This window comes from Cuculus canorus, chromosome 2 (assembly GCF_017976375.1).
Source record: "Cuculus canorus isolate bCucCan1 chromosome 2, bCucCan1.pri, whole genome shotgun sequence".
Classification (NCBI taxonomy): domain Eukaryota; kingdom Metazoa; phylum Chordata; class Aves; order Cuculiformes; family Cuculidae; genus Cuculus; species Cuculus canorus.
In genome coordinates, this window is record NC_071402.1 from 70,738,182 (window position 1) to 70,752,176 (window position 13,995).

Sequence of the window (13,995 nt, forward strand, 5' to 3'; positions counted from 1 at the left end):
AAAAGAACTTGAAATTAAATTAGCAAGACTCCAAACACAGAAATAGCACACAAGGATTAGCTGGATCAGAAGAGATGAACTGAAGACAGATTCTAAAAATCCCCCTCGAATATAGTATGATAAAAGACACTGTACGTAACAGTCCACTGTACCTTGAAACATGCTTAAAAGCCTCCACTATTACTGGAGCGAAGTCTTTCGTAAATTCTGGTCCTTTCCTTTTGCTGTTCTGTATGACATCATTGGCCAAGTACAGGAATGTCAGCTTCCTGTTTGGTTTTGCTAATGAAAAGCGATAAACAACAACAATTAGAAATTTAAGTTCCTCCAACTAATATCCATCTATCCACATTTACATTAAATGCAAAAAAAATACAAATGAACCGTGGCTTTCCTATTCTCATTACTATTACAACATTTCACTCTGATTTTGTACTTGGAAATGTGAGGAGACTTTGGTCACCTATTGGCTTTTCTCTCATCTGCTCTAAACCTTTGCTCTGAGGCTTCCACCTTCATAATAGGACACAAGTTCCCTCTCGCCCCCATCTCCAAAAACAAACACAAACCCCCATGATATTCCAAAGTATCCTTCAGCTCTGAATTATTTTCAGGTGTCTACCTAAGTCTGACGTAATTTATCTGTTTGCTAGCTCTCAGATTTCTTCCATGTACTTCAGCTTCCCTTGGAGCCTGCATAAATTTTGTACACCCATGAAGTCCTCTGACTGGAAGTTTCACAGATCCACAGTAATTCACGTGTAGAACCTCCCTTCCATTTGAATTTGCTCAGTCTTACATAACCATCTCTTATTCTCAAATACAAGCAAACCGAACAGCCAATCCCTGGTCAGTCTCTCCGTATCACTGGGATACTCCCCTCCCTCATTTCCTAATGGTTAAAAGACTTACATGATGGCAGCTGTAAGATCAAGCAAACACTTCCAAACATCACTTTCAGGCTGCTGTCGTCTATCTCTTCTCCAAGCATATTAAGCATCTTACCCCATTCTCATTAACATGCAATAGGTTTCAAGCTTACAATTTATGAGTTGCTTTTGAAAATCTATTCCGGGTTTTCTAAGTGTACCCACTCAGCTATCTTCATTCATGACTACACACTGATTTTAAAAAGAGGCTTCTCTTGGAAGATAAGGGTTTTTTTCTGTGTTCTCAAACACACAGAACCACCACTCTCACATACAAACAGATACGTTTTCATTCTAAGGAAACGTTTTTGAGAATTTTTCCACTAGATGAAGACTCCTCTGAGGGATTTCTCCTTGGAGTACTGAATTTTTCTCATCCTCCTGGATAGACACATCAACAAGTTTAGACAGTTCTGGATTAAGTGGGGAAAAAAAAATCCTGCATTAGAAGTAAAAATGCAACTCTCATAATTAAGCCAAGCTAAAATGTGGAAAAAAAAGAATTGCTTTGGAAATGCTGGACATAAGGTTGATCTACTAAAAGTCTGCTCGAGACAGTTAAATCGCAACATGCAAACACTCAAGAAACTAATCTATCTGGGCCAAAAACTGGCTAAACTAAAATGTAGATTTTATAAATTTATGCTACTTAGTTTCTATACCAAAACCTGACTGACTTTACAGCAACACATCTCCTACCTACATTTAAGGTAAATCATACTTCTGACACATAGAAAGATTAAATCATTCAAAGACAGAATCTCAGAGAACATGCCTTGTCTCATGCACTAAAATCAACTAGCATTTGCCCAAGCTGACCCTGCCACTCTCGGCCCTCCGATTTCTTAACTGAGCCCAGAATTAGGACTCGAAATCTAATAAGGCAGACTGTTCCCCATACTACAACCTCTGAACTGCATGCAGGATCGGTCCTTGTCCATCCATTTCACAGAAAAAAAAAAAAATAGAGTAATGTTTTAATCCTCAGTGACATAGCTCATTTGTGACAGACCTCAGCTTCTTCGTTTCCAACAAGTAATCAAATCATCTGAGCTGGCAAAGACAGGAGATGCATGCAGTGCTATGAAGTCAGTTGACGTTCATTCTCTCACTACAGTAAACAGATCAACACACTGTGTTCCGAAAAAACATGCTAAAACTCTTAAGTCACATCCAAATTAATTTCCTCCAGTATTACCTTTTAGCTTACTACTACAATTCAGCAGAAATAAAGCTGCATTTTATGAACAAAAATCCTCAAAATACTATTAGGCTATCTGTGGTTTTGGTTAGAAATTCATCTAATGTTGTACCCTCACGTTCACAAAGAATATTGTGAAGTAAAATTTAATTCCTTTGCTGTAAGAATGCTCTGCTAAAAATTCCAAAGCTAAAAACAGGGCCTACAAGAACACTGGAGAGGGACTTTTTACACAGGCATGTAGCAACAGGACAAGAGGTAATGGTTTTAAACTGAAAGTGGGTAGATTTAGATTAGATTCACGTAAGAAATTCTTCATCTTCAGGGTGGTGAGGCACTGGAACTGATTGTCCAGAAACACTGTGGATGCCCCCTCCTTGGAAGTGCTCAAGGCCAGACTGGCAGAGGCTTTGAACAACCTGGTCCAGTGAAAGGTGCCCCTGCCCATGGCAGAGAGGCTGGAACTAGATGATCTTTAAGTTCCCTCCCAACTAAAACAATTCTATAATTATTCCTACTCTCAAGAAGTGTTCCCTTTCACTTTCCAAATATTCAGGAGTTACATACTGGCCATAACTGGTAAATTTACTGTTGAAGTCTGAAATACAAAATCAAATTCCAGACAAGATAGATTTTTTTTTTTTTTTTTTTTCCAGAATAAACCTGTTGAAAGCATCTCTCCTTGGTTAGCAGTGACAGTAACTTTCCAGCCCTGGACTTTAGATATACCTCAGAACATGAAAATGGATCAAAGAACATTTAGACTATTTTAAAGAGCATTCTGAAGGTATGGCCAGGCTATTGGCAAAAAGCACTCTTACTGACAGAATAAAATGAAAGAAAAAAGGTATGATCTTAGGTCAAAGAAGGATCTGAAAGGCACGTGCTGCCAGAGTGCATAGTTTCAGAAGTTGCTAGCACACAGTATCTCTGGTGCAAAACTGCAAAAGAAAAACTGCTAAGAAAGCATACATGAAAGCAGTCACCAAAGCAGCTCCTTGAAGTGCTGGATTCTGAAATATTTTAACACATCAACAGTGCTGGCTGGTATAAGGCCCACATTTTGCAGGTTACTTTTAAAAGCAACCACAATGAGAGTAAGTGGGACTGGCATCGCACAAATGAAATTAAGTCTGTACCAGACTTTTATCCAACATATTTACACGCCAATGAATGATCTGCTGGTATTTCATCTGCAGCTAGCATAACCATGTATCTGTGGTAGAGCGTTCTCCTTTTTAAGTCTTAGTTTTCGGCAATCTATACTTCTTAGGAACACCTACTTGTCAGCCTAGTCCAAGTATTCCTGGACTCCCATTTAGATGCCGGGACATAGTACACTTGAGTCCACAATACGTAAGGAACTGTAACAATGAAGAGCCACCACTTAAATGCAAAAAATTAGTATTTTACCTTGGAAGGTAGCAAGCATGTTATTTCCACTGACATTAGCCCAGGCAATCAAAGCCAGTGTAATCACCCACATTAGGCTTCCCCAAGTTTACCTCCTGGCAGTGGAAATTAAGCTCCCATGAAGATTACTAGAAACATGCCCATTAGTTTCTTGCTGTTCTACACTTCTTTTCTAGACCTGAGAGTTACTTGATATCTTAGGCATCCAGGAAGAAACTACAGAGGAACACAGAGGCATATGGGATTTCACTTATATCACGCTACAAGTGAATAGGCTACTGACCCATCTGACAACATTACATCAGGTTTTGACCTTCTACAGGCTGGTTCTGTTATGCCAACTGACCTTGAATGAAAACGAGCATCAGAAAGTCAAAATCCCACAAAAGTTATCAGCATTGAACAGTTTATTTTTTACTTAAGTTCCCTAATATGGATTTAAGTAAAGATTGGGCTCAATTGCTTTTGAATTGTTAAGTCTAAATACATGCAGCAGAGTATATGACTGTCAGCACTTTTCCCAAAATCCCTGGGACAGCTCCTGTGTCACAGCATACTTGATATCTTGCATGAGAAGTTACATGACATCTTCGCAAACATTTGACAAGCTTTCAAGCTTTTTATTATGATACCCAGCTCATCATTTTAAAGTCAAGCAGCACTGAAACTTGAGCACAAGATCACTGATCCTTCAACACTAAGAGCTAACCTGCGTTTTTGTGCAAGCTGATTAAGTGCAGCATCTTCAGTAACACGACTCTAAGTATATCTGTAAAAAGTCACTGGAGAGGCTACTACCAGAAAGGACAATTCAAACGTATTATAAGACATACCAGGCATGTTGTACATCAAGCAAACAACCTTAGAGTTCATTAAACTTCTGTTACAAAAAAGTTAAAAGGATATGTTCAACACTGCACGGTCACCTGATTCTCCTTGTGAATTTTACCAATGTTTGAGAAACAGTGTGTTTCCTTTTCAAAGAGGGGAAGGAGATTGCCCACAGAGTCAGGGTTTGAGGGTCCAAGTATCTTGACTTTCATTATGGAGGCTACTAGATGAAGGGAACAAGGCATAAAGCCACTGCTGGGCAAGGGGCCATCAGAATCAAATTACCATGGGGATGCAAGAAAGTCGGTCACAAACCAGGGAAACTATCCTAACAATTACTCTGCAGAAGCTTCCAACAGCACTTACTGTATCTTGAATCACCTGAACATGTGAAACAAGCCAATTCCTTCCATTGCCTGGCCTGGCTGGTACAATGCCAAGACAGATATGAATCAACAGCAACAACAACAGTTTTAAGGTTAAAAAACACATTGAACTCACGAATTTAAGCATCCAGAATAAGAATGACAAAAGACAGGCAGGTACAGGTAAGATACCAGAACCCAAGGGGTACAGCAATAAAAGAACATAGATTCGTATGCATTGCATTCTTCCAAGACTAATATTAGAGAGTCAAGTAGTCAGGTTGGATTACACAATCCAGATGTGATTACTTTAAATTATTCTTATACTGCCAGTCCATTGCTCCTGAACTGTAAGTGGTTTTATAAATCAAATATGTATCAAATATGTCTCTCTAGCTTGACTCAATTAAAGTTCATATACACTTCTTAAACCACTGAAGGACTTCAACACCCCAAAACAAATAAAAAAAAATTCAAGGATAACAAACTGGAATAGCCAGTAAACTGTCAGAGTCAAGTGCTAAAATTATGTCTAACTGTAGCAGCCCAGATGTACTTATGCAAGTGTAGCTGTCTTAAAGATGATATACAATGGATCTGCTAGCCTGGATAAGCTTTGCAGTGAAGATAACTATCAGTGTGGCCCATGTAGGGTGACAGGTGACAGCTAAAACAAGAGGTCAAGTGACTGAGGTGTGTGCGTGTTGTTTAGCATCAGCTTCTGAGATTGACTAATCTATGAGATGCCATGTCAGGCTCTATGGAAACAGATACCTGAATCTGAAATTAGGTTTAAAACTACAACACAACCATTAAAATATCACTAGGATGTACACACCAAACAAGTGACAGAGAACTAAATGGAGCTTGAAATAAAATGTCCCATATTATCAAACTCAAACATTTAGCAAGTATTTTTTTTTCCTTTTAAAAACAACACTGTTTAACTCAGTACAGCAAATGCCACATCGAGCCTACCAAACAAACACTTACTATTCACACTTGAAGGCTGATGCTTTGAATTATGGAATTGAATTTATTTGTTTCAAAACAAAAAAAAAGGCACAAACAACAAACCTCTACAATTGCAGAGAATCCTGAAACCAGGGAGCAAGAGATGTATGCAACAGAATCTGCAAATAAAAAATACTTGCAAATAAAAAGTAAGTCTCAACAGACATCATCTCAGAAGAGCCTCTTCAAGTGGGCTCCTAAGGGCTTTCTCAGCAGCCACTCAGTGGGTGCAGGCTTACACAACAAAATTGCGTGTGTAATGTCGCTACTAAGTAAAAAAACCCTGTCAGTCAATCCCTCAATAGATAAGAAAAATTAAATTGTATTAACAGGCCCACCAGTTGCGTTTTGGGAATGACTAAGGTATTCACATTATAGTTAGTTGATTAGTACTGCTTAACTACTTAAATACTGCTTAAGACTACTAAAGTAATGAACTATTTAGCTTGGAGTGTAGTATTTAATACATTTGAAAGCTAGCTGAAGCAGGATCTTTTTCCTTGGTGCAGATTTTTAAAGCCTTTACAAAATTCCCCCTAACCTCTACTCTGAAGCAAACATGAAACTGCCATATAACAAGTACCCAAGAAAAAAAGCCACACTTTTCTAGAAGAAAAATCCAAGCCGCATGTTATTCTCACGTTAATAAAACATTTACTACAAACAAACTACTGAAACAGTAGCCTTCTCACAAAATTATTCATTCAAAAATCAACTATCAAGGTAAAAAGACTGCAGACTCATGATTAGCATAAGCCAGTGCTAACACGCTTTGGCCTAACAGGACAATACTATCCTCACAGTCTCCTTTGTGCCAGCACAGCTTTCCATCAGGGAACTCATCTATTTAGAAACTAATTAATGGTTTTGCTGGATTTCCAGCAGCAGCAGAGCACAAATTACTGTCAGCAAAAAATAAAGCATCAATAATATTTAAAAACATATTTAACCAATTGCAGAGCAGAAAAGGTGCTGTTCTGTTGTCACTGTAGATCTCTGCTTATCTGTCAAAACAGGAGAAACCTTCATTATAGTTGTCATTTAACATAAAGGCTTTCAATTAACTTCTTATCATTTTACACATCAATGACCAAAAGATCAATGAACTACAGAATCTATTCTCCACTAAGCATAGTAACAAATAATGCAAAAAAATCCCCACTACGTATATTAAAATGTGGACTATCTAGAGTGACACCCGAGTGGTTTTGCACAGATGTAGAATCAGGAATACTTAACCTGGACAGGGCACTAACTCTGCCACAGCCCCACTCTTGTGGCACAGCTCATCCATGCAGTTTTCATTAGCACATATTTGAGGTCAGTCATCAAACAGCACATTTCTACACTCAGGCTCTTGAAGCAAATAACATGCAACTCCATATCATAATTTCACCAAACTACTGGTTGTATAAGAAAACATCCCTTTTTAAAATATTTATGAGAGTTACTAGAAGTGTATTGACAATTCAGAATTATCAGCACTTTCACATTATGATCAATTCTAAAACACAACAGACTGGCTTTGCTCCAATTTTTTATTATTTCTAAGAATGACTTCTACACGCCAGTATTTTAAGAACTAGATATAAAAGTTACGGTAGTTATTAGGGAAAATGCATGTACTCATACTCCTTCAGTAATCAGAGTTAAATAACCATCCTGACACAACTTTAGCAGCACTGGAGTTCAAGACAAATCAAGTGTTACATAACTGCTCTGAGTTATGACAAAGATATGCAAGTTTTGCTCATCCTCCAAGTTATATCTAAGTGCAAGAATTTACCAAAAGAACCAATGAAAAGTTTCCATGGTAGAAAAACTGCAGATGAAGGTGTATGGAATCCATGATCTCTAGAGATGCCCTAATAAGGGGTCTAAACACTACCAATTCTTTCAAGTAAACAGCAAGGGTCTAAAGATTTTATGTTGCCTATTTTAGAGGCACATTTGAAAAGCTGCCTCTTCCCCTGTACTCCAGCATGATATAAAGCTGACTGTCTTAAAAATAAAAGAATCAGAACCAAGCATTTAGAAATAAAAAGAGCTGTGATCCTAGCACTTGTTTTCATGAAAGACATCTTCAGACAGGTCCACACAAGCAGATCCGACGCAAGGGCCATTTAGTAAAGAGTTAGTACTGGGCCAATGGAAGCTAACATTTATGGAGCTCGGGTATTATCATCAGCGATGTAAAATTAAAATACATTCCCTGCATCTTAACTATGCCAGTTTCAAATGAAGCAGTAGAGCAACATACGAAAGAAGAAACACTTCACCTAAGGCCTAAAAGTGCAGAAGAAAAGGTGCAGGACCCTGAAAGCAACTAATCTATTCCTACTGCAGGTAGACTATTACATGCTTTCCACAGATCCTCAAAAACTGGCTTCCCAAAAGAGGTCACCAAAAAATAAAAAGCTTACTTTGAAGCAGCAAATGCTGAATGACAGCTTCAGCAAACCAAAGACAAAATCAACTATAGCAGCTATGCTGATCCAAGCTCCTGAGCTACATCCTCAAAACAGGCTTAAAAGTATAAGCCAGACATTGAAAGCTGAGTAAAAAATAAAGTATTCCTGGGCGTTCTTAAAAGAACATTATCCCTGCCTCTAAACGACAAGTTCAAACATGTAGCCCATATTCCAAACATTTCATTTCTCCTATTAACCAAACAGCACAAGAGGAAAATTATGCTAATACTAAAGCTAAGGACTGACCATTAATATTTTAGATTATTATGAACTAATATTGTGCCTGTTAAGTAAGACAAGCAATGAAAACTCTGTCTTTGTTCTAAAGTACCCTTCCGGTATCATTCAGAACACTAAACATTTGTTTGTTTAGAAGACCCAGAAATGTGAAGTTTCAGATGCAGAAGGGAGATCCTTTTGTGTGTTCTCAGAAGAAGAAAGCACACTTGCAACAAACATATAGTGAAGATGTATTTATTTCATAAGACTAAAATTGCCACTTAGTAAATGTTTTGTTAGGCAACATAAAAAAGGATTTAACTCCTGTTTGGAACTTCAAAAGGTAACTCTTCACACAAAAAAAGCATGTTTTAAACAAAAATACACTAGCCACGTGAAAATCTACAGTTTGTAAGAAGATACTGTAAAGTTCAGTATTACTTCATATTCAAGATTTTTAGTAGCGGTTCAATCCATTTGCTATGAAGTTACAGTACCTAACCAAGAGGTAGTTGTGATCCAGCCATGCATTTCTTGTATTCCATCAGACATAATTTCTCCAAGTCAACTATTCCTCTTACTTGAGTGAAACTAGGAGTGTTATCCCCTTCATAAGCCCTCTAATGGCTTAATGCTTTTTCCCTTCTCCACTTGAAAATCTAGCCTTATAATTTCCTCAATAATTCCACTCCAAAGGAAGCTACTGCAAGACAGTAAGAGAGAAAGGTGAAGCTCTAGCAAGTGATTTTTCTTTTTCTTAGAAGAATCAACTTAAGATCAAGTTATTTTCCAGTCAGGACAAATAAACCTCCACAAACCATTTCTGCCTTTGAGTTCCTGAACTACTGGCTATAGTTGCAAGCTCTTTCTTGTTAAAAGGAAAGTCACATAAGAACGTAAGTCTGCATACTCAACATGAAATATTCAATACAGTTAAAGAAACACACACCTGTATTATGCCAACAGTGGTACTAGACAGCTGGCAAAAACAGGAATTAAAAAAAACCAAACACTCTGGACACATGAAATTGCTCTTCCCACAGAGTATTCCCACTCGCAGCTGCCCTGCAAGAATAACTGCTGGCATAAGTAGACAAAGCCACCGTGTCAGGAAATTCAAGTAGTATTACAGCTAATTATTGTTCTACATGATCAAAGAGTGCCTAAAGATGATTGTCTTATAACAGATTTAACTACCCGTACTGAAAGAAAAAGCCCTAAACCCCATGCCTGCCATCTTCCCTTTCCCTACTTTCCTCTCTTCTTTCCGAAAGATGAGGAGGTAACACATGAGAAATAGCTTCCTCAGACGCATCTCACAGAGAGAGGAGGTGGGAGTCGGGGAGGGAAGAGGAGAGAGGAGCTAGAGGAGTGAAAGAAAAAAAAGGAGGGAGGAGAAACACCTCCCAGACCACAGTGCTCAAGAAATTGAAACACAGCCTTTAACAGTTTCTCCAGGAGCCCCATTCTCCCCAGGCGCAGACGTCAGCCCTCCTCCCCGACCTTCCTTTTCCTCCCTCCCCACCCTCCCCCCTCTCCTCTCCTTCCCTCCCCCTTCCCTCTCCTTCCCTCCCCTTTTACTCTCCCTCCCTCCCCTTTTCCTCTCCCTCCCTCCCCCTTTCCTCTCCCTCCCTCCCCCTTTCCTCTCCCTCCCTCCCCCTTTCCTCTCCCTCCCTCCCCCTTTCCTCTCCCTCCCTCCCCCTTTCCTCTCCCTCCCCCTTTCCTCTCCCTCCCCCTTTCCTCTCCCTCCCCCTTTTCCTCCCCTTCCCTTCCCCTTTTCCTCCCCTTCCCTTCCCCTTTTCCTCCCCTTCCCTTCCCCTTTTCCTCCCCTTCCCTTCCCCTTTTCCTCCCCTTCCCTTCCCCTTTTCCTCCCCTTCCCTTCCCCTTTTCCTCCCCTTCCCTTCCCTTTTTCCTCCCCTTCCCTTCCCCTTTTCCTCCCCTTCCTCTCCTTTCTTCCCCCCTCCTCTCCTTTCTTCCCCCCTCCTCTCCTTTCTTCCCCCCTCCTCTCCTTTCTTCCCCCCTCCTCTCCTTTCTTCCCCCCTTTCCTCTCCTTTCTTCCCCCTTTCCTCTCCTTTCTTCCTCCCTTCCTTCCCCTTTCCTCTCCTTTCTTCCTCCCTTCCTTCCCCTTTTCCTCTCCTTTCTTCCTCCCTTCCCTCCCCTTTCTTCCCCCTCTCCTCTCCTTCCCTCCTCCCCCCTTTTCCTCACCTTCCCTCCTCCACCCTTTCCTCCTTCCCTCCCCCTTCCTCTCCTTCCTTCCCTTTTCCTCTCCTTCCTTCCCCCCTTTTTCCTCTCCTTCCCTCACCCCCTTTCCTCTCCTTCCCTCACCCCCTTTCCTCTCCTTCCCTCACCCCCTTTCCTCTCCTTCCCTCCACCTTTTCCTCTCCTTTCCCCTTCCCTCTCCCTCTCTCCCCTTTTTCTCTCCCTCCTTCCCTCTCTCCTTCCTTTCCTTCCCTTTTCCTCTCCTTCCTCCCCTTATCCCCTCCTTCCCTCACCCCCTTTCCTCTCCTTCCCTCACCCCTTTCCTCTCCTTTCTCCTTCCCTCTCTCCCTCCCCTTTTTCTCTCCCTTCCCTCTCTCCTTCCTTTCCTCCCCTTTTCCTCTCCTTCCTCCTCTTATCCCCTCCTTCCTTCCCTCCCTCGCCTTTTCCCCTCATTCCCTCCTCTCCTCTCCTTCCTTTCCTCCCTCCCCTATTCCTCTCCTTCTCTCCCTCCTCTCTTCCCCTCTTTCCCTCCCTCCCCTTTTTCTCCCCTCCCTTCCTCTTTTGCTCTCCTCCCTTCCTCTTTTTCTTTCCTCCTCCCCCCCCTTTTCTTCTTCTTCCTTTCCCTCCCTCCCTTACTCCCCCGACTCTCCAGGCCGCGGATCCCCTGCTCTCAGCAGCCGCACACCCGCGGGCCTCACCGCCCCGTGCCCGCCTCACCTTTCCGCAGCTCCCGCTCCCACACGCTGACGATGAGCGCCGAGTGTTTGCGGTGGTGGATGAGCCACAGGCTCAGAGTCTGGACGCTCTGCTGCGAGTTGCTCAGCTCCGACAGCTTCCTCTCCAGCGCCGCCTCTGAGAACGCCGACATTGCCGGGCCGCGCTGAGCGCCGCCGAGCCGCAATCACTCCCCACCCGGTCCGCCCCGGCCCTGCCCGGCGCGAACAAAATGGCGGCCACCGCCCCTCGCGGGAAGCCGCCCGCACGCCCCCTTCTCTTTCTTCGCTCACTTCCGGCTCGGGCTCACTGCGAGGCGGTGGCTTCTCCCGGCAGCCTTTGCGCGGCCCCGGGCGTGTGGCTGGGCGTGAGGGGCGCAGGGGGCCTGACCGGTCTCAGCTCCCTGCGGCTGGGCTGGCTCAGGGGGGCAAGAGTACCCAGAGGGGCAGCAAATAAAACTCTCTAAGGCTTGTTTTGGAGTTGTAGAAAGCAGCGTCCCGTGTCAGGGCTGGGCAACGTGAGAAGCCATCTGCATCAATGTGCGCAGCCAGACGAGAGCTGTGACAGAGTTGATATCCGACTTATGTGTGTCAGTTTTCCCAGAAACCTTATGTGCATGCTATTATTCTCCAAGGTCTAGTTTTAACGTTATTAGGAGCTTCACCACAATCAAAACTTATTGCTAATTTATCTTGCTAATTTTTGGTAAGGTCCCTTCCAACACAAAGTGCTCATATTCTAGTATGGAACTTTGGCTCTGACTCTGCCTGACCTCACACTGGAGACTGGGAGAGGCTGCAAACAGGTGATTACAGCAGAAGGCCCAGCTGCTCAACACAGATCAACTGCACACAACGTGTAATCGTCATCAAATAATGAACAGTGTCTGGAAAAATATGGTTTTACAGAAAACGTGCTGTCAGACGTTCTGTCTAACTTTAAAAAAATACAATTGCTTAGATGCAACTTCTGCTTAAATCAAGGATATTCCACTTTTTGTAATAGTAACTACTTTTTTTAGTGCCAATAGTGCGTTACCAAGTAGCTTTGGAGAGATTTCCTAATGAGCCCTGCATGATGTTCAATGTTGCGCATTGAAACAGTTATGGGGCCTTTACAACAAGAGGAGTAGCTACATCAGTGTTTTCATAGAATCATAGAATGGTGTAGGTCAGAAGGGACCTTAAAGCGCATCCAGTTCCAGCCTCCCTGCCATGGGCAGAGACGCTTTCCACTGGATCAGGCTGCTCAAAGTTTCATCCAGCCTGGCCTTGAATACCTCCAGGGATGGGGCATCCATGATTCCTCTGGGCAACCTCTTCCAGTGCTTCACCACCCTCACAGCAAAACATTTCTTCCTAATATCTAATGTAAATTTCCTCTCAGCTTAAAACCGTTCCCCACTTGTCCTATTCCTGCACTCCCTGATAAAAAGCCCCTTCCCATCTTTCCTGCAATCCCCTTTTAAGAACTGGAAGGCTGCTGTAAGGTCTTTCCAGAGCCTTCTCTTTTTCTAGCCTGAAGAATCCCAGGCTTTCAGCCTGTCCTCATGTAGGAGGTCCTCCAGTCCTGGGAACTACCGTAACAAACCAGACACAAATAAGTCCCCAATTTGGCCTACAAGTTTCTTTCACGTAGAGGATTAAAGAACTTAGTGTGATGCTGAGAGAGTGGTGTTTCATATTTGCAGATAGACGCATCCTCCACAAATGTGTCTGGCCTTATTTTAAAAGCTGTCTCTTCTTTTTGAAAAATCTGACGCTGACAGTAATTATGTCAGAATTCTACTCTTCAATGACAAGATGATATGCAAAAGTGTTTTCTATTAGCCATTTCAAACCTGTTCCCTCAAAGCTTTAAGGAAACCTTGCTATTCTGCTGTTGTGGAAGTAGTGAATAGAAATGATTCTCTGCTCATTTTCCTTGCATTCTTTCACAGATTTTGTGTTGTATCACCTTTGGTGATTTTTGATGCTGAAGGATCCAAATCAGTTTTCTGTGCGTGGAAGGTGCTCTAGGCTGCTGAACGTGAGTAGCATTTCTAGTCTTAATGTGAGCATTAGTAGCCTTCATGCTGCTTTTCTGAAAAACACATCACTTCTTATTTTAAATATTATTAACTAACCAACGTTTTCAGAGAACTATCCACCTTGACTCCTACAGGTCTATCCTGAATCCTATTTCTGTAATTAATACTTATGATCACTTTTAATGTTTTTATCATAGTATTTTTAGTATTTCTGTAAAATCATGTGTATTTATTAGAAAAATATGCATATACCTTATTCTTGAGACATCCTGGCAGTGGTTAAGTATCCACGCTTTAAACAGAATGTTCCTATAACCTTTCACACATCCAGTTTGTTTTCTGTAAAGTTTTTTACATCTTACAGAGTTTTATCCGTATTTCATGCCTGACATTCACAGAATATTTTTGTAATAGTGTTTCTTAGTGAAATCTTCTCTTGAAGCATAAAACATTGGTGAAGGCGAGGTGGGAGTGCTAGTAGGTTTTGTTGTGATTTCTGTTTACAAAATCACCTGTAGCATGGATGAATTTTGCAGAGCTAGAAAGGATTTTGTGAAAATGCTTTGACAGAGAAATTTAAGTGAGAAGCTGCACAGATCTCTACAGTCTC

The 13,995-nt window shown here is 41.7% G+C and overlaps 1 protein-coding gene across 3 annotated transcripts in view; it reads right to left on the reverse strand.

The window, feature by feature from the left end:
- Positions 1-11,642, reverse strand: part of RPRD1A (regulation of nuclear pre-mRNA domain containing 1A) — a 43,805-nt gene extending 32,163 nt beyond the window's left edge. For 2 of the 3 annotated variants that reach the window (XM_054060277.1, XM_054060278.1), the window contains exons 1-2: positions 11,360-11,642; positions 153-282 (exon numbers count right to left, since the gene is read on the reverse strand). In XM_054060277.1, coding sequence (XP_053916252.1) covers positions 153-282; positions 11,360-11,510 — 281 coding nt within the window. In that variant the 5' untranslated portion in view covers positions 11,511-11,642. The remainder of the gene's footprint in view (positions 1-152; positions 283-11,359) is intronic. The other variant, XM_054060279.1, reaches the window with a different exon arrangement.
- Positions 11,643-13,995: the final 2,353 nt, after the last annotated feature.